Source organism: Mastigoproctus giganteus, chromosome 5 (assembly GCF_048544385.1).
Source record: "Mastigoproctus giganteus isolate SK-2022 chromosome 5, ASM4854438v1, whole genome shotgun sequence".
NCBI classification, from domain to species: Eukaryota; Metazoa; Arthropoda; class Arachnida; order Uropygi; family Thelyphonidae; genus Mastigoproctus; species Mastigoproctus giganteus.
In genome coordinates, this window is record NC_143579.1 from 121,681,246 (window position 1) to 121,694,222 (window position 12,977).

At 37.3% G+C, this 12,977-nt stretch overlaps 1 protein-coding gene across 3 annotated transcripts in view; it reads left to right on the plus strand.

Moving 5' to 3' along the window:
• LOC150085670 (cGMP-specific 3',5'-cyclic phosphodiesterase-like) overlaps positions 1–12,977 on the plus strand; it is a 575,777-nt gene that overhangs the window by 395,429 nt on the left and 167,371 nt on the right. For all 3 annotated transcript variants that reach the window (XM_090374174.1, XM_090374175.1, XM_090374176.1), the window contains exon 14: positions 4,057–4,166. In XM_090374174.1, coding sequence (XP_090230300.1) covers positions 4,057–4,166 — 110 coding nt within the window. The remainder of the gene's footprint in view (positions 1–4,056; positions 4,167–12,977) is intronic.

Here is a 12,977-nt window from a genome sequence, read left to right on the forward strand (position 1 = left end):
AGGAAAATCGTTTTGCCAATTTTTCTTTAAATTCTTTTAATTAATTTTCTTATTTTTAATTGCATTAAATTGATTTTTAGTTGTGTTAAATTGATATTTAATTATTTGTTACTGTAATGTAAGATTTTCGATTTTTTTGTTTTAATTTCTGGAGAGTATCATATAGAAGTGTTCTATGTACTATATTGAGGTAAACTTCTCTTATTATTTTAGCATTAGCATTAGCATTAGTAGAGGCATATGATGCAAGAAAGCAAGCTTATTCAGCATCAGCCAAAAAAAAAAAAAAACCACTACTCCCATTTCACCCCGCCGTTCGTTCGAAATACCTGTCCAGCTGAGCCTTAAATTTGTTTAGGCTATCAACTTCAACAACAAGCGATGGGAGTTTATTCCACAAACCAACTGCTCGCTGGCTAAAGGCAAATTTCCGCACATCTATCCGACATCCGTCCTTCCTCAATTTGAATTTATGCCCTCTCAGGTGATTATTCTGAGCAAGAGGAAGAATCCCATCGGCATTGAGCATGCTCAAGCCATTCAAAGCCTTATACACCTCTATCAGATCACCTCGCCGATGCCTAGTCTCCAGGCTCTGTAATTTGCAAAACTTAAGCCTTTCTTCGTAAGAGCAACCCTTTGTTCCATTCACTAATCTTGTTGCCCTTCTCTGTACTCGTTCCAGCAGCTCTACATCCTTCTTGAAATGAGGCCTCCAGACCTGTATACAGTACTCAAGGTGTGGCCTGACCAATGCCTTATACAAGGGAATAATCACATCCCTGTCCCTGCTAGAAAAATTCCTGTATATCATTGACAAGGCACCATGAGCTACTCTTGCAGCTCGTCTGCACGGCTCAGAGAACTTCCTATCTGCCTGCACAATTACCCCCAGGTCCTTTTCATTCTCTACCACTGTCAGCGTAGTACCACAGAGTTGATACGTTGATCTGGGGTTACTGTTTCCCATATGTAGTACTTTACATTTGTCAATGTTAAACTTCATTTGCCACCTCTCAGCCCATCTGCTCAACCTTTCCAGATCCTGTTGCAGCAGCATAGTATCAGTAGTGTCCTTAACAACCCTGCCAACCTTGGTATCGTCTGCAAACTTGGACATTAAGCCTGATACACCATCATCAATATCATTTATAAATACAGAAAACAACAATGGACCCAACACTGAACCCTGAGGAACTCCACTAATAACATTAGTCCACGTTGAGCAGTGTCCATTGATTACCACTCTCTGTCTTCTGCCACTCAACCATCCCTTTATCCATAGCAGCAATTTGCCTCCAATGCCACACTTCTCCAATTTGTGCAGCAGTCTTCCATGCGCAACAGTATCAAAAGCCTTTCTAAGATCCAAATATATAATATCAAAGTTATTCCCTGCATCCAGTTCTTTTGTGACTACATCATAGTATCCAATCAAATTGGTCAGACAAGACCTGCCCTTAACAAAACCATGCTGTGTCTGAGCTATAACTGAATTCTTGTCCAGATGATCCTGCAGTGCTTCTTTAACCAGTGCCTCCATTAATTTTCCTGGAACCGAAGTTAAACTAACAGGTCTATAATTACTTGTGTCAGCCTTTGAACCTCCTTTGTGAATTGGGGTTACATTTGCACATCTCCAGTCCATGGGTACCTCCCCTGAGTCCAAAGAAGCTCTCATAATTATGGCTAGGGGTTTGTTTACTTCCTTTGCTGCCTCCTTTAATATAACTGGATAGATCCCATCCACCCCGGGTGCCTTTTTTATGTTTATCCTCAACAATTTCTCCTCCACTTTCCTCTCAGTTATTAGAAAATCACCTAGCTCACTGCCAATGTTTACTTCACCTACGACATTCCCCTTCCTGAATAACTCCTCATGTGTGAATGTAGATGCAAAATACTCGTTTAGATTGTTAGCCACCTGAGCTGGATCATCAACTGTTGAACCATCAACATCCAGTGGACCAATCTGATTCATCCCTTTCCTTCTTGAGTTTAAATAGGTAAAGAACTCTTTTCTGTTTTTCTTTGCATCCTTTGCCAAGGATTTCTCATAATCTGCCTTTGCCTGCCTAATCTCCTTTGTGACTTGGTTACAAATAGAAATTAAGATATAACAAGCTAACTCCAGTCATGCTTGTAGTTTTATCAGTTTCTCACAGAAATGACTAAGACAACGATGTGTTGATCATTACAGTGAACAAATTGTAACTGTGTTCTTTGAAGTAATAAGTTTGTAGCATGAAACATATGATGGTGGCAAGTTAATTCTGTATACTAGTAAGTATTTTTATAATTGTATCTTAATAGTTCAGGATTAAAAGTCTTTATTATATGTTTTTTATCAGTACTGTATTGATTAAATTTGAAAGAATATTTTGGATAAAAGGACATATTGAAGTGGTAGAATGTTTGTGTCATTCTACCTCTTGCTCAGACTACACACATGAGGGGGCATAAATTCAAATTTAGAGACAATGGTTGCAAGGATAGATGATGTGTGGAAGTTTGCCTTCAGCCAGCCGGTGATTGATTGTTGGAACAAACTTCCATCTGGTGTTATGGAAGTGGGCAGTTTGAATAAATTCAAGGAAGTAGAGAAATTATTGGAGGGGATGAACAGGTGATGTGGTTTTTTTTTTTTTTTTTGGCAATGCTTTTATAATCTGTTTCAGACTTGGTGAGCTGGTTTTAAATGTTGCTCTCTTTTACATAGAACCTGCTGCTTGGCTAATATTCAGTGATTTACAGATAGCTTTCTAGAAAATGCTACTGGCACTTATATATATTCTACCATTTTGTTTTCTGCACCAAACTTTCATATTTAGTAAGAGTGAAGATAATTAACTCCTTCAAAGTAATATTAACCAATTCTTAAACTGCATCTGCATATAATGGCTGTTTTACCATCCTCACAAACTTTAACCGCTTCCTTCATTATATCAAAATTTTGCTCTGTTTTCAAACCTGAACATATAGCAATAAGAAGACAAGAATATTGTGTCATAACTCTGAATATTTTAAATCCATCTGTTTACTGAAGGTAGATAGATACCTGTATTCATTTAAATTTTTTGTTCTGCTGGTTTATAGTGTGTTATGCCAGTATGTCTTAATTATTATTACCAAATGTAGGTAATTTGTTATTCCATGATATTAATTTTTTATCATTCATTACTATACTCTTTTCATTATATCTTATTATTATTTTAAGCTTTAATATTTTGACTCTGTTAGCCCCTATAGCCATTCATTGGCAGCATCAGGGCTTGCTCTGTTTGTCATGGATGTATTTGACTTTGAGTGAATAAACACAATTACTTATCTTATTATTTTAAAAAATTTTCTTCATTATTCAATTGCATTACCTAGCTCAGAAGCCACAACAGTCTCAGTAAGTATATATCTTTTCATTGGTGCTGTCTAAATTATTCTTTTATGTAATCAGTGCAGTGTAAAAAAAAAAAAAAAATTTCATTTCATGTGCTTCTTTTTTATTCACCCTTTATCTCTGTGTTTTATATAAAATTAACTTTTTTTCTTTTTTAACTTTTATGATGTTTATATTACTTAATGAAATTCATGTACTTAATTAAAAATAATAATAAAACGAAATATTTCAGACTATCATGATTTGATAGGTTATCAGTGATAAAAGATAATTTAAAAGTTATATTAGGAAAGTTAGTTTCAAGATTAAATTTCTCAAACAAGCTATATCAAAAAACCAGCTCTAAAATTTCCCCCTGATTTCTTAAATATATAATTTGGAAAATCCCCCTGTTTTTTATATGCAAGTTGGAAGATCAGTAAGTGAAAACTTATTTGTGATTATTAGCATAATTTAAGCCTTATTGTCTAAATCTGGTTTTCATTGGAGAATTGCAAAAAAAAAAAACCATAAGTGAATTTTTAAATTTTATTTTGATAGTTTCTGTAGTATAAGGCACTTTAATTTCTGTTAACTTACCTGAGATTAATATTATTCTTAATTTGAAATTTTTTAGCTCTTAGTTCTAAAATCTTATCTTGAAAAATTTACTGTTGTCTTAGACAGGACAGATGATTGAAATGATGTCTGACCTTGAAGTCTTAGCATTACTTGTGGCTTGTCTCTGCCATGATTTAGACCACAGGGGTACAAATAACTCCTTTCAGACCAAGTAAGTTAAAATGTTTTTAAGAGAAACAAGTATAGTTATACAATAGAAGCCTCATTAGTGCAGAATAATGTGTATGTGTTTAAACTTTGATCAGTGCTTGTTCGCACAATAGATACATTGTCCTGCTCTCCCATTTTCAGTGAGCTTGCTCTGGTTCAATTGGTAATATGAGTGCAGTTGTACTCAGAAACACAATTAAATCTAGCAACGTTGGGACATGGTAACGTAGCATTTCCTGATTTCAGGAAATTATTGATTTTTGAGACCTAAAATCATGTTTCCATATTAGGGTTACTGTAGGCCTAAGCTCCTACATCTGCAGTATATTACGTATATAGCAGCATGCATTCTTTGGTCAGTTCCTTGTTTTGTTTGATGGAACTTAAAGTTTCTTGGAGGCAAAAATCATGACGCCCTCATCCAAGACCATCTAACTCAGACATGATGTGAAAAAATACCCATAAAAAATCCTGCCTTTTCCATACAGTGTGGAAAGACAGTGAAAAATGCTTCCCATGAGGAGCCCTAATAACATACATCCTTCTTGTAGTAAAAGGCTTAAGTTTTGCAAATTACAGAGTCTGGAGACTAGGCACCGGCGAGGTGATCTGATAGAGGTGTATAAGGCTTTGAATGGTTTGAGCATGCTCAATGCCAATGGGATTCTTCATCTTGCTCAGAATAATCAGCTCAGAGGGCATAAATTCAAATTGAGGAAGGACGGATGTCGGATAGATGTGCGGAAATTTGCCTTTGGCCAGCGGGTGGTTGGTTGGTGGAACCGACTTCATCACTTGTTGTTGAAGTTGATAGCCTAAACAAATTTAAGGCTCAACTGGACATTTGCTGATGCTATCGAGGCAGTGTTAGGTGGGTCGGAAAACTGCTAGCTTGGAGGGATACAAGGACTAATAGATTAACAGTAGCCACTGGCAGAGGAGAAAGTGATCCTTGCACTGCTTCTATTGGAATGAGCAGAAGCCTGGAAAACAAGATGCAGGATATTTCAGAGACTGCTGGGAGTCATTGCGGTACAAGTAAACACATGGGTTGTGTTAGGGTAGCTAAGAATAGGAACAGGTGCATGTATACTTGTGTACACCAATGCTAGGAGTTTGGTAAATAAATTTGATCAATTTGAGGTATCGCTCAAAACATCAAAGGCAGATATTGTTGGGATATCAGAGACATGGTGTCACACAGATATAAGGAATGCAGAACTGGAATTTGGGGAGTACAATGTGTACAGGAAGGATAGGAAGGGAGGAGGGGTTATGTTATTAGTTAAGAAACACATGAAATCCAAGGAAGTGAAGCCAGTCGACATCGCTAGACAGTGCAGTGTCGAGTAAGTTTGGTGTGACGTAAGCATTTGGAAATCAAAATTGAGAGTAGGAGTGCGACTCTGATGAGTATAATAAGAAACTGTACAGAGAAATAGTGGGCCAGTAAATCAGAGTGTCTTATAATGGGGGATTTTAATTTCCCAGATATTGATTGGAATTTGTGGGTTGGTCACTCACACTAGCAAGGCTTTTGTGGATTTATTGGATGATTGTTTTCTACATGAGGATGTTCGAGAGGTAACTAGATGGACTAATACTCTTGATCTGATTATCAGTAGTGATTCTTCATGCATTAAGAATCTGCAGATAAAAGAACCACTAAGTGACAGTGATCACAATGTGCTGAAGTGGGATTTACTCAAAGAGGTAACTACCATCAGGGGTAAAGGGAATGGTTTTTGCTTTCGTAAAGGCGACTACGATGATGTGAGACAGTATTTAAATTCTATACATTGGGACCAACTGATGATGATGTCACCAACAGCAAATTCAAAATGAGAAGCATTCAAAGAATTTATCTTGGAAGTTACTAGGCTTTACATAGCAACTAAGAAATATTGTTCAAGGTTTAGGCTAAATGGATGTCAGATGAACTAATGAGACATATGGCAGAGAAGAAAAATGCATGGGATACATATAAATTAATGGGTGACATGGAAGCTTATGATAGATATAAGCTGGTCTGTAACCAAGTCACAAAGGAGATTAGGCAGGCAAAGGCAGATTATGAGAAATCTTTGGCAAGGATGCAAAGAAAAACAACAAAGAGTTCTTTACTTATGTAAACTCTAGAAGGAAACGGATGAATCAGATTGGTCCACTTGATATTGATGGTTCAACTGTTGATGATCCTGCTCAGGTGGCTAACAAACTAAATGAGTATTTTGTATCAATATTCACACATGAGGAGTTATTCAGGGAAGGGAATGCCAGAGGTGAATTAAACTCTGGCAATGAGCTAGATGATTTTTTAATAACTGAGAGGAAAGTGAAGGAGAAATTTTTGAAGATAAACACAAGAAAGGCACCCAGGGTGGATGGGATCTATCCAGTTATATAGGAGGCAGCAAAGCAAGTAAGAAAACCCTTAGCCATAATTATGAGAGCCCCCTTGGACTCAGGAGAGGTACCCATAGACTGGAGATGTGCAAATGTGATCCCAATTCACAAAGGAGGATCAAAGGCTAACCAAGTAATTATACACCTGTGAGTTTAACTTCTGTTCCAGGAAAATTAATGGAGGCATTGCAGGATCATCTAGACAAGACTTCAGTTATAGCTCGGACACAGCATGGTTTTGTTAAGTGGAAGTCTTGCCTGACCAATTTGATTGGATACTATGATGCAGTCACAAAAGAGCTGGATGCAGGGAATAACTTTGATATTATATACTTGGATTTTAGAAAGGCTTTTGATACTGTTGCACATGGAAGACTACTGCACAAATTGGAGCAGTGTGGCATTGGAGGCAATTTGCTGCTATGGATAAAGGGGTGGTTGAGGAGGAGAAAACAGAGAGTAGTAATCAATGGACACCGCTCATCCTGGATTAATGTTATTAGTGGAGTCCCTCAGGGTTCAGTGTTGGGTCCATTATTGTTTTCTGTATTTATAAATAATACTGATGATGGTATATCAAGCTTGATGTCCAAGTTTGCAGATGATACAAAGGTTGGCAGGGTTGTTAAGGACACTACTGACGCTATTCTGCTGCAACAGGATCTGGAAAGGTTGAGCAGATGGGCTGAGAGGTGGCAAATGAAGTTTAATATTGACAAATGTAAAGTACTACATATGGGAAACAGCAACCCCAGATCAACGTTTGAACTCTGTGGTACTACACTGACAGTGGTTGATAATGAAAAGGCCCTGGTGTTAATTGTGCAGGCAGATATGAAGTTCTCTGAGCAGTGCAGATGGGCTGCAAGAGTACCTCATGGTGTCTTGTCAAGGATATACAGGAATTTTTCTAGCAGGGATAAGGAGGTGATTATTCCCTTGTATAAGGCAATGGTCAGACCACACCTTGAGTACTGTATACAGGTCTGGAGGCCTCATTTCAAGAAGGATGTAGAGCTGCTGGAACGAGTACAGAGAAGGGCAACAAGATTAGTGAATGGAACAAAGGGTTGATCTTACGAAGAAAGGCTTAAGTTTTGCAAATTACAGTGCAAAGGCAGATTATATAAACTCTAAAAGGAAGGGGATGAATCTGATTGGTCCACTGGATATCAATGGTTCGGCTGTTGATCATTCTGCTCAGATAGCAAACAAACTGAATGGGTATTTTGCATCTACATTCACACATGAGCAGTTATTTAGGTTTGAAAATGGCAGAAGGTTATCAAATTGTAGCAGGGTGCTTAATGATATTGTAATAACTGAGAGCAAAGTGGAGGAGAAATTGTTGAAGTTAAACATAAGAAAGGCACCTGGGGTAGATGGGATCTATCCAGTTATATTAAAGGAGGCGGCAAAGCAACTAAGCAAACCCTTAGCCATAATTATGAGAGCATCCTTGGACTCAAGGGAGGTCCCTACGGACTGGAGATGTGCAAATGTATCCCCAATTCACAAAGGGGGGATCGAAAGGTGACACGAGTAATTACAGACCAGTTAGTTTAACTTCTATTCTGGGTAAAATAATGGAGTCACTGGTTAAAGATGCATTGCAGGATCATCTAGACAAGACTGCAGCAATAATTCAGACACAGCATGGATTTGTTAAGGGAAAGTCTTGGCTGACAAATTTGATAGGATATTATGATGGTGTTACAAAGGAACTGGATGCAAAAAATAATTTTGATATCATATATTTGGATTTCAAGAAAGCTTTTGACACTATTGCGCATGGAAGGCTATTGTACAAATTGGAGCAGAATGGTATTAAGGGTAATTTTCTACAATGGATAAAAGGATGGTTGAGTGGGAGAAGATAGAGGGTGGTAATTAATGGGTGCTGCTCTTCGTGGACTAATGTTATTAATGGAGTCCCACAGGGTTCGGTTTTGGGTCCACTGTTGTTTTTTATATTTATCAATGATATTGATGAAGGTATATCAGGCTTATTGTCGAAGTTTGCAGATGATAGAAAGGTTGGCATGGTTGTTAATGACAGTAATGGCAGTGTGCTACTGCAACAGGATCTAGATAATTTGGGCAGATGGGCTAAGAAGTGGCAACTGAAGTTTACCTTGACAAATGAAAGTACTGCATATGGGTAGAGGTAACCCCAGAGAAACATACCAACTGTGTGGTACTACACTTAAGGTGGTAGAAAATGAAAAAGACCTGGGAGTAATTGTGCAGTCAGATATGAAGTTTTCTGAGCAATGCAGACAGGCTGCCAGGGCAGGTCATGGGGTTTTGTCAATGATATATAGGAATTTTGCTAGCAGGAAGAAGGAGGTGATTGTCCCTCTGTATAAGGCAATGGTCAGGCCGTGCCTTGAGTACAGGTCTGGAGACCTCATTTTAGGAAAGATGTAGATTTGCTTGAGCGTGTACAGAGAAGGGCTACAAGATTGGTGAGGGGAATGAAGGGATCCTCTTACTAAGAGAGGCTTAAGTTCTGCAAATTGCAGTTGCTGGAGACCAAGCACCTGCGCGGTGATCTGATTGAGGTGTATAAGGCCTTGAATGGGTTGAGCACGCTGAATTCAGATGGGATCCTTCCACTTGTTCAGATTACAAACCTAAGGGGGCATAAATTCAAATTAAGAAAAGACAGATGTAGAATAGATGTGTGGAAATTTGCCGTTAGCCAGCGGGTGGTTAATTGCTGGAACAAACTTCCATCTGTCATTGTGGAAGTTGATAGGTTCAATAAACGTAAGGAGGAACTGGACAGGCATTTGGAGGGAATGGTGTGATTTTTTTTTTTTTTTTTTTTGGCTGATGCTGAATAAGCTTATACACTTGCTTTTTTGAATCACATGCCACTACTACTACCTGTCTTGTTCCATCTCCCTTCCCCCCCCCAACTGTAAACGCAGTGAACTAACTTTTTCTCTTCCTTATTTATTCTGTTCTTTGGAACAACCTTCTTTCCTGTGAATTTCCTAAAAATTGCATATCATTAAAAGTACTAGCTTTTTCAAAGGAGGTGATCATCCAAAATTAAAGTTTTGTAGCTTAATTTCAGATTTTGAATGTTGGGTTTGAGTTTTTACTGCACTTCAATTTGCTATAAAAATGTTCAAAATAAAAAGAAAAGGAAGAAATGAGGAGCTTTGCATATAACGGAATTGGCAGGTGTTAAAAGACCAAAAAAAAAAAATTGACAGTGAAGTCAAATATCCAAAATCTTGCCTTGGGTCCTATGTAGGACCTCAAAATTTGCTTCTGACTACCTAACACTGTGGAGAATGTAATATAGAGTAGTTTGCAAAGTACTTTGCAAAGGATTGTATTATACAGTACAGTAAAAATAAAATAACCTATTTCCTCTCTGAGAATATAGGTTATCTCCTTTCACAGCTGAACCAATGATAATGTTTCCACTGAAGTGCCATTACCAAGCTTCTTTAGCAATGCAACTTTTTTCAAAATAGACAATGTATATGCATTTTGTCCCACCATAATCCTCTATGTCACTTGTGTTTATTTTAGGGAGTGTGTTTAAGGAGAGATGTAGTCTGAATATATAAGTATTTCCTAAAGTGTGTGCAGTCCTACATATTGTAAAAACAAACAATCCTTTCAGTTGTTATTGTTAATTTGGTATAATAGAGTTTAGTTTTGCAAATCTTTATTTGATTACATGTTTCATTTACATTTTTGTGAACTTCAATTCAGAATCTTTTGTTCTTCTGCATCCTTCCCTGGCACCTCCATAGCCAGGTGGGAAGGAGCAGCAGTGCGTAGCACACACTTCTTGATTAGACTGGGGTTCGAACCCGTCACCACCAAATACGGAGGATGCGGAAAGGTCAGGGAATGACCACCGCAAAATCCCGAAGCAATATGGCCTTAGTTGCTAATGCTCCTAGAAAACCAAATAACAAACAAGCATCCTTCCCCCTATGTTTTTCATTAATGTGGTTATCCCATTCTAATATAGTTTTTGTTTTATATTTAATAAGTATTTGAGTTTAAATTATCAATCTTATAATTTGATATTTAATTTGTTGTTATGCTTTGTAGCTGTAGTTATTAGTAAAATAATAAGAGGAGTTTACCTCAATATAGTACGTAAAACACTTCGGTATGATACCCTCCAGAAATTAAAACGGAAAAAACGAAAAAATCGACAACTTACCGGTACATTAAAGTAAAATATTTTATTTTACTTTACATTATTTTACTTTAATGTACCGGTAAGTTGTCGATTTTTTCGTTTTTTCCGTTTTAATTTCTGGAGGGTATCATACGGAAGTGTTTTACGTACTATATTGAGGTAAACTCCTCTTATTATTTTACTAATATTATTATCAACGTAGAACATATTGAGTATTACAGCTCTGATTCATACTATGTAGTTGTAGTTAGTAAAACTACAAAGGTATCGTCAATTGTCACTCATTTAGAGAGGTCTTGTTTTTGAGTTCTGTCAATGAATGGAAGAATTTTTAAAGGCTTCTTCAGTCAAGGCTGTAGTTAACCAATCTCAGTCGGTTGGCGGGAGTAGGGTATTTCCTTGTGAATTATTTTGTCTTTTTAGTTCATGAATACTGGTGTATTCATGAGCTAATTTGCACAACATGCAAATTAGCTCAAGAATGCACAGTGGCACAATATCGTCAAAGTTGTTGATGTGTCTAAAATTAAAAAAAACAGCAACAACAGCAGCAGCATATTTTCATTTTGGTTTTAGCCTGTTGATTGGATTTGGTTGACATGGAAATTTAAATTTTGCCCTTTCAGTCTGTTTTGAGTTTCTTCCTAGTTCTTGCTTCTTATTTATACTCAGGCACAACAACTAGGGCAGAAGAGTTTACAATTAATTATTTTTACAATGTATGCAATCATTTACAATATTTAGCATCAGCTTAAATATATTTAAGACTTATTTTCTGTTATATCTGGCTTGATCCCTAGCATGGGGCCTCCATAGTTCTTTTGCTATTAACAGGCCGTGAAAAAATTTTAATGTTCTTTGGGAATTTCCACACGGCCGATGCCTTCTCGAAAAGGGTCATGATAATTCACCTAAACTTTATGATTTTTAGTTCTTAAGTTCGTGTCTTATTCAGCCAATGGTTTGGGTGCAGTGGGGGAGTTTTCTTGCCTGTTTCTGGCAGCAGCTGTTCCATTGTTTAAACAAGTGATCATGCCTCTGTGCTTGCCAAGGGTGAGTGCAAGCCACTGCTTATCTGTTCTATTTTTCTGTATTTTTAATTAAATTAATTATTTTATTTATTAGTTTGATTTTTTAATTTTCTCTTGAATGAATTTCTCTTGGTATTAGTATTGGCAATATAATGCAAGAAAGCAAAGCTTATACCATATATGCAAAAAAAAAAAAAAAAATTAGAGAGAGAGAAGAAGAAGAAGAAACCTTTGTTTTCCCATCCCCTCCAATAATTTGTCCAAACCCTCCTTAAATTTGCTCAAGTTATCCACCTCCAGACCACTAGGTGGAAGATTATTCTAACAATTGACTATCTTTTGCATTTTTCAACTGAGAAAAGGTAAATGTGCCATCAGGATTTAATTTACTTAATTCTTTTAAGGCCTTACATACTTGAATTAGATCACCATGTAGATGCCTAGCTTCCAGAGCCTGTAATTTACAGAACCAGTCTTCCTCTGACTAATTTCATTACTTTTTTTTTTTTTTCTGAAATATATTGATATTAATATATTTAATATGTATGAAGAGACTGAGGACGGATGCTCCCCATCCTTGGTCTCTTTGGAGTCCCTAGTCCTTAGGCAATTTATTGCCATTTCTCATTCAAATGTGTCTTGAGAGCATAGCCAGCTCCCTGAAAAATGGTATGACGACAGAAATCTGGCGACTTGCTTGTTGAGACCACCAACTCCAAACTCTCTGAGTTTGGAGTTGGTGGTCTCAACAAGCAGCTCCAAACACTGACCTCATTTGGAGAAGTTCCAGTTAAGGTGTCCCCACATGCCACACTTAATACTTCCAGAGGCATACTTCCAAAGGTGTAATTTCAGAATGGGACCTAATGAAGGAAAAAATTATTCAGGAACTGCAGGATCAGAAAGTCACACAGGCAAAATGAATTATGATGAAAAAAAAGATGGCAAACTCATTCCAACTTGCAGCATTATACTGACATTCAGCTCACCCAACTTGCCTTCATCAGTGAGAGCAGGGTATCTGCATTGTTGCCTTCACTCATATATTCCAAACCTAATTCAGCCACTCACAAACAGTCTGTCGAGGTGACTCAATATTCCTAACTGTGGATTGAAAGAGCATTCCCAAGCTGACTGTATGCCCAGTCTTCGCTTTGCCCCAGTTGTAAAGGCAACCATCCAGTCTTCTCTAAAA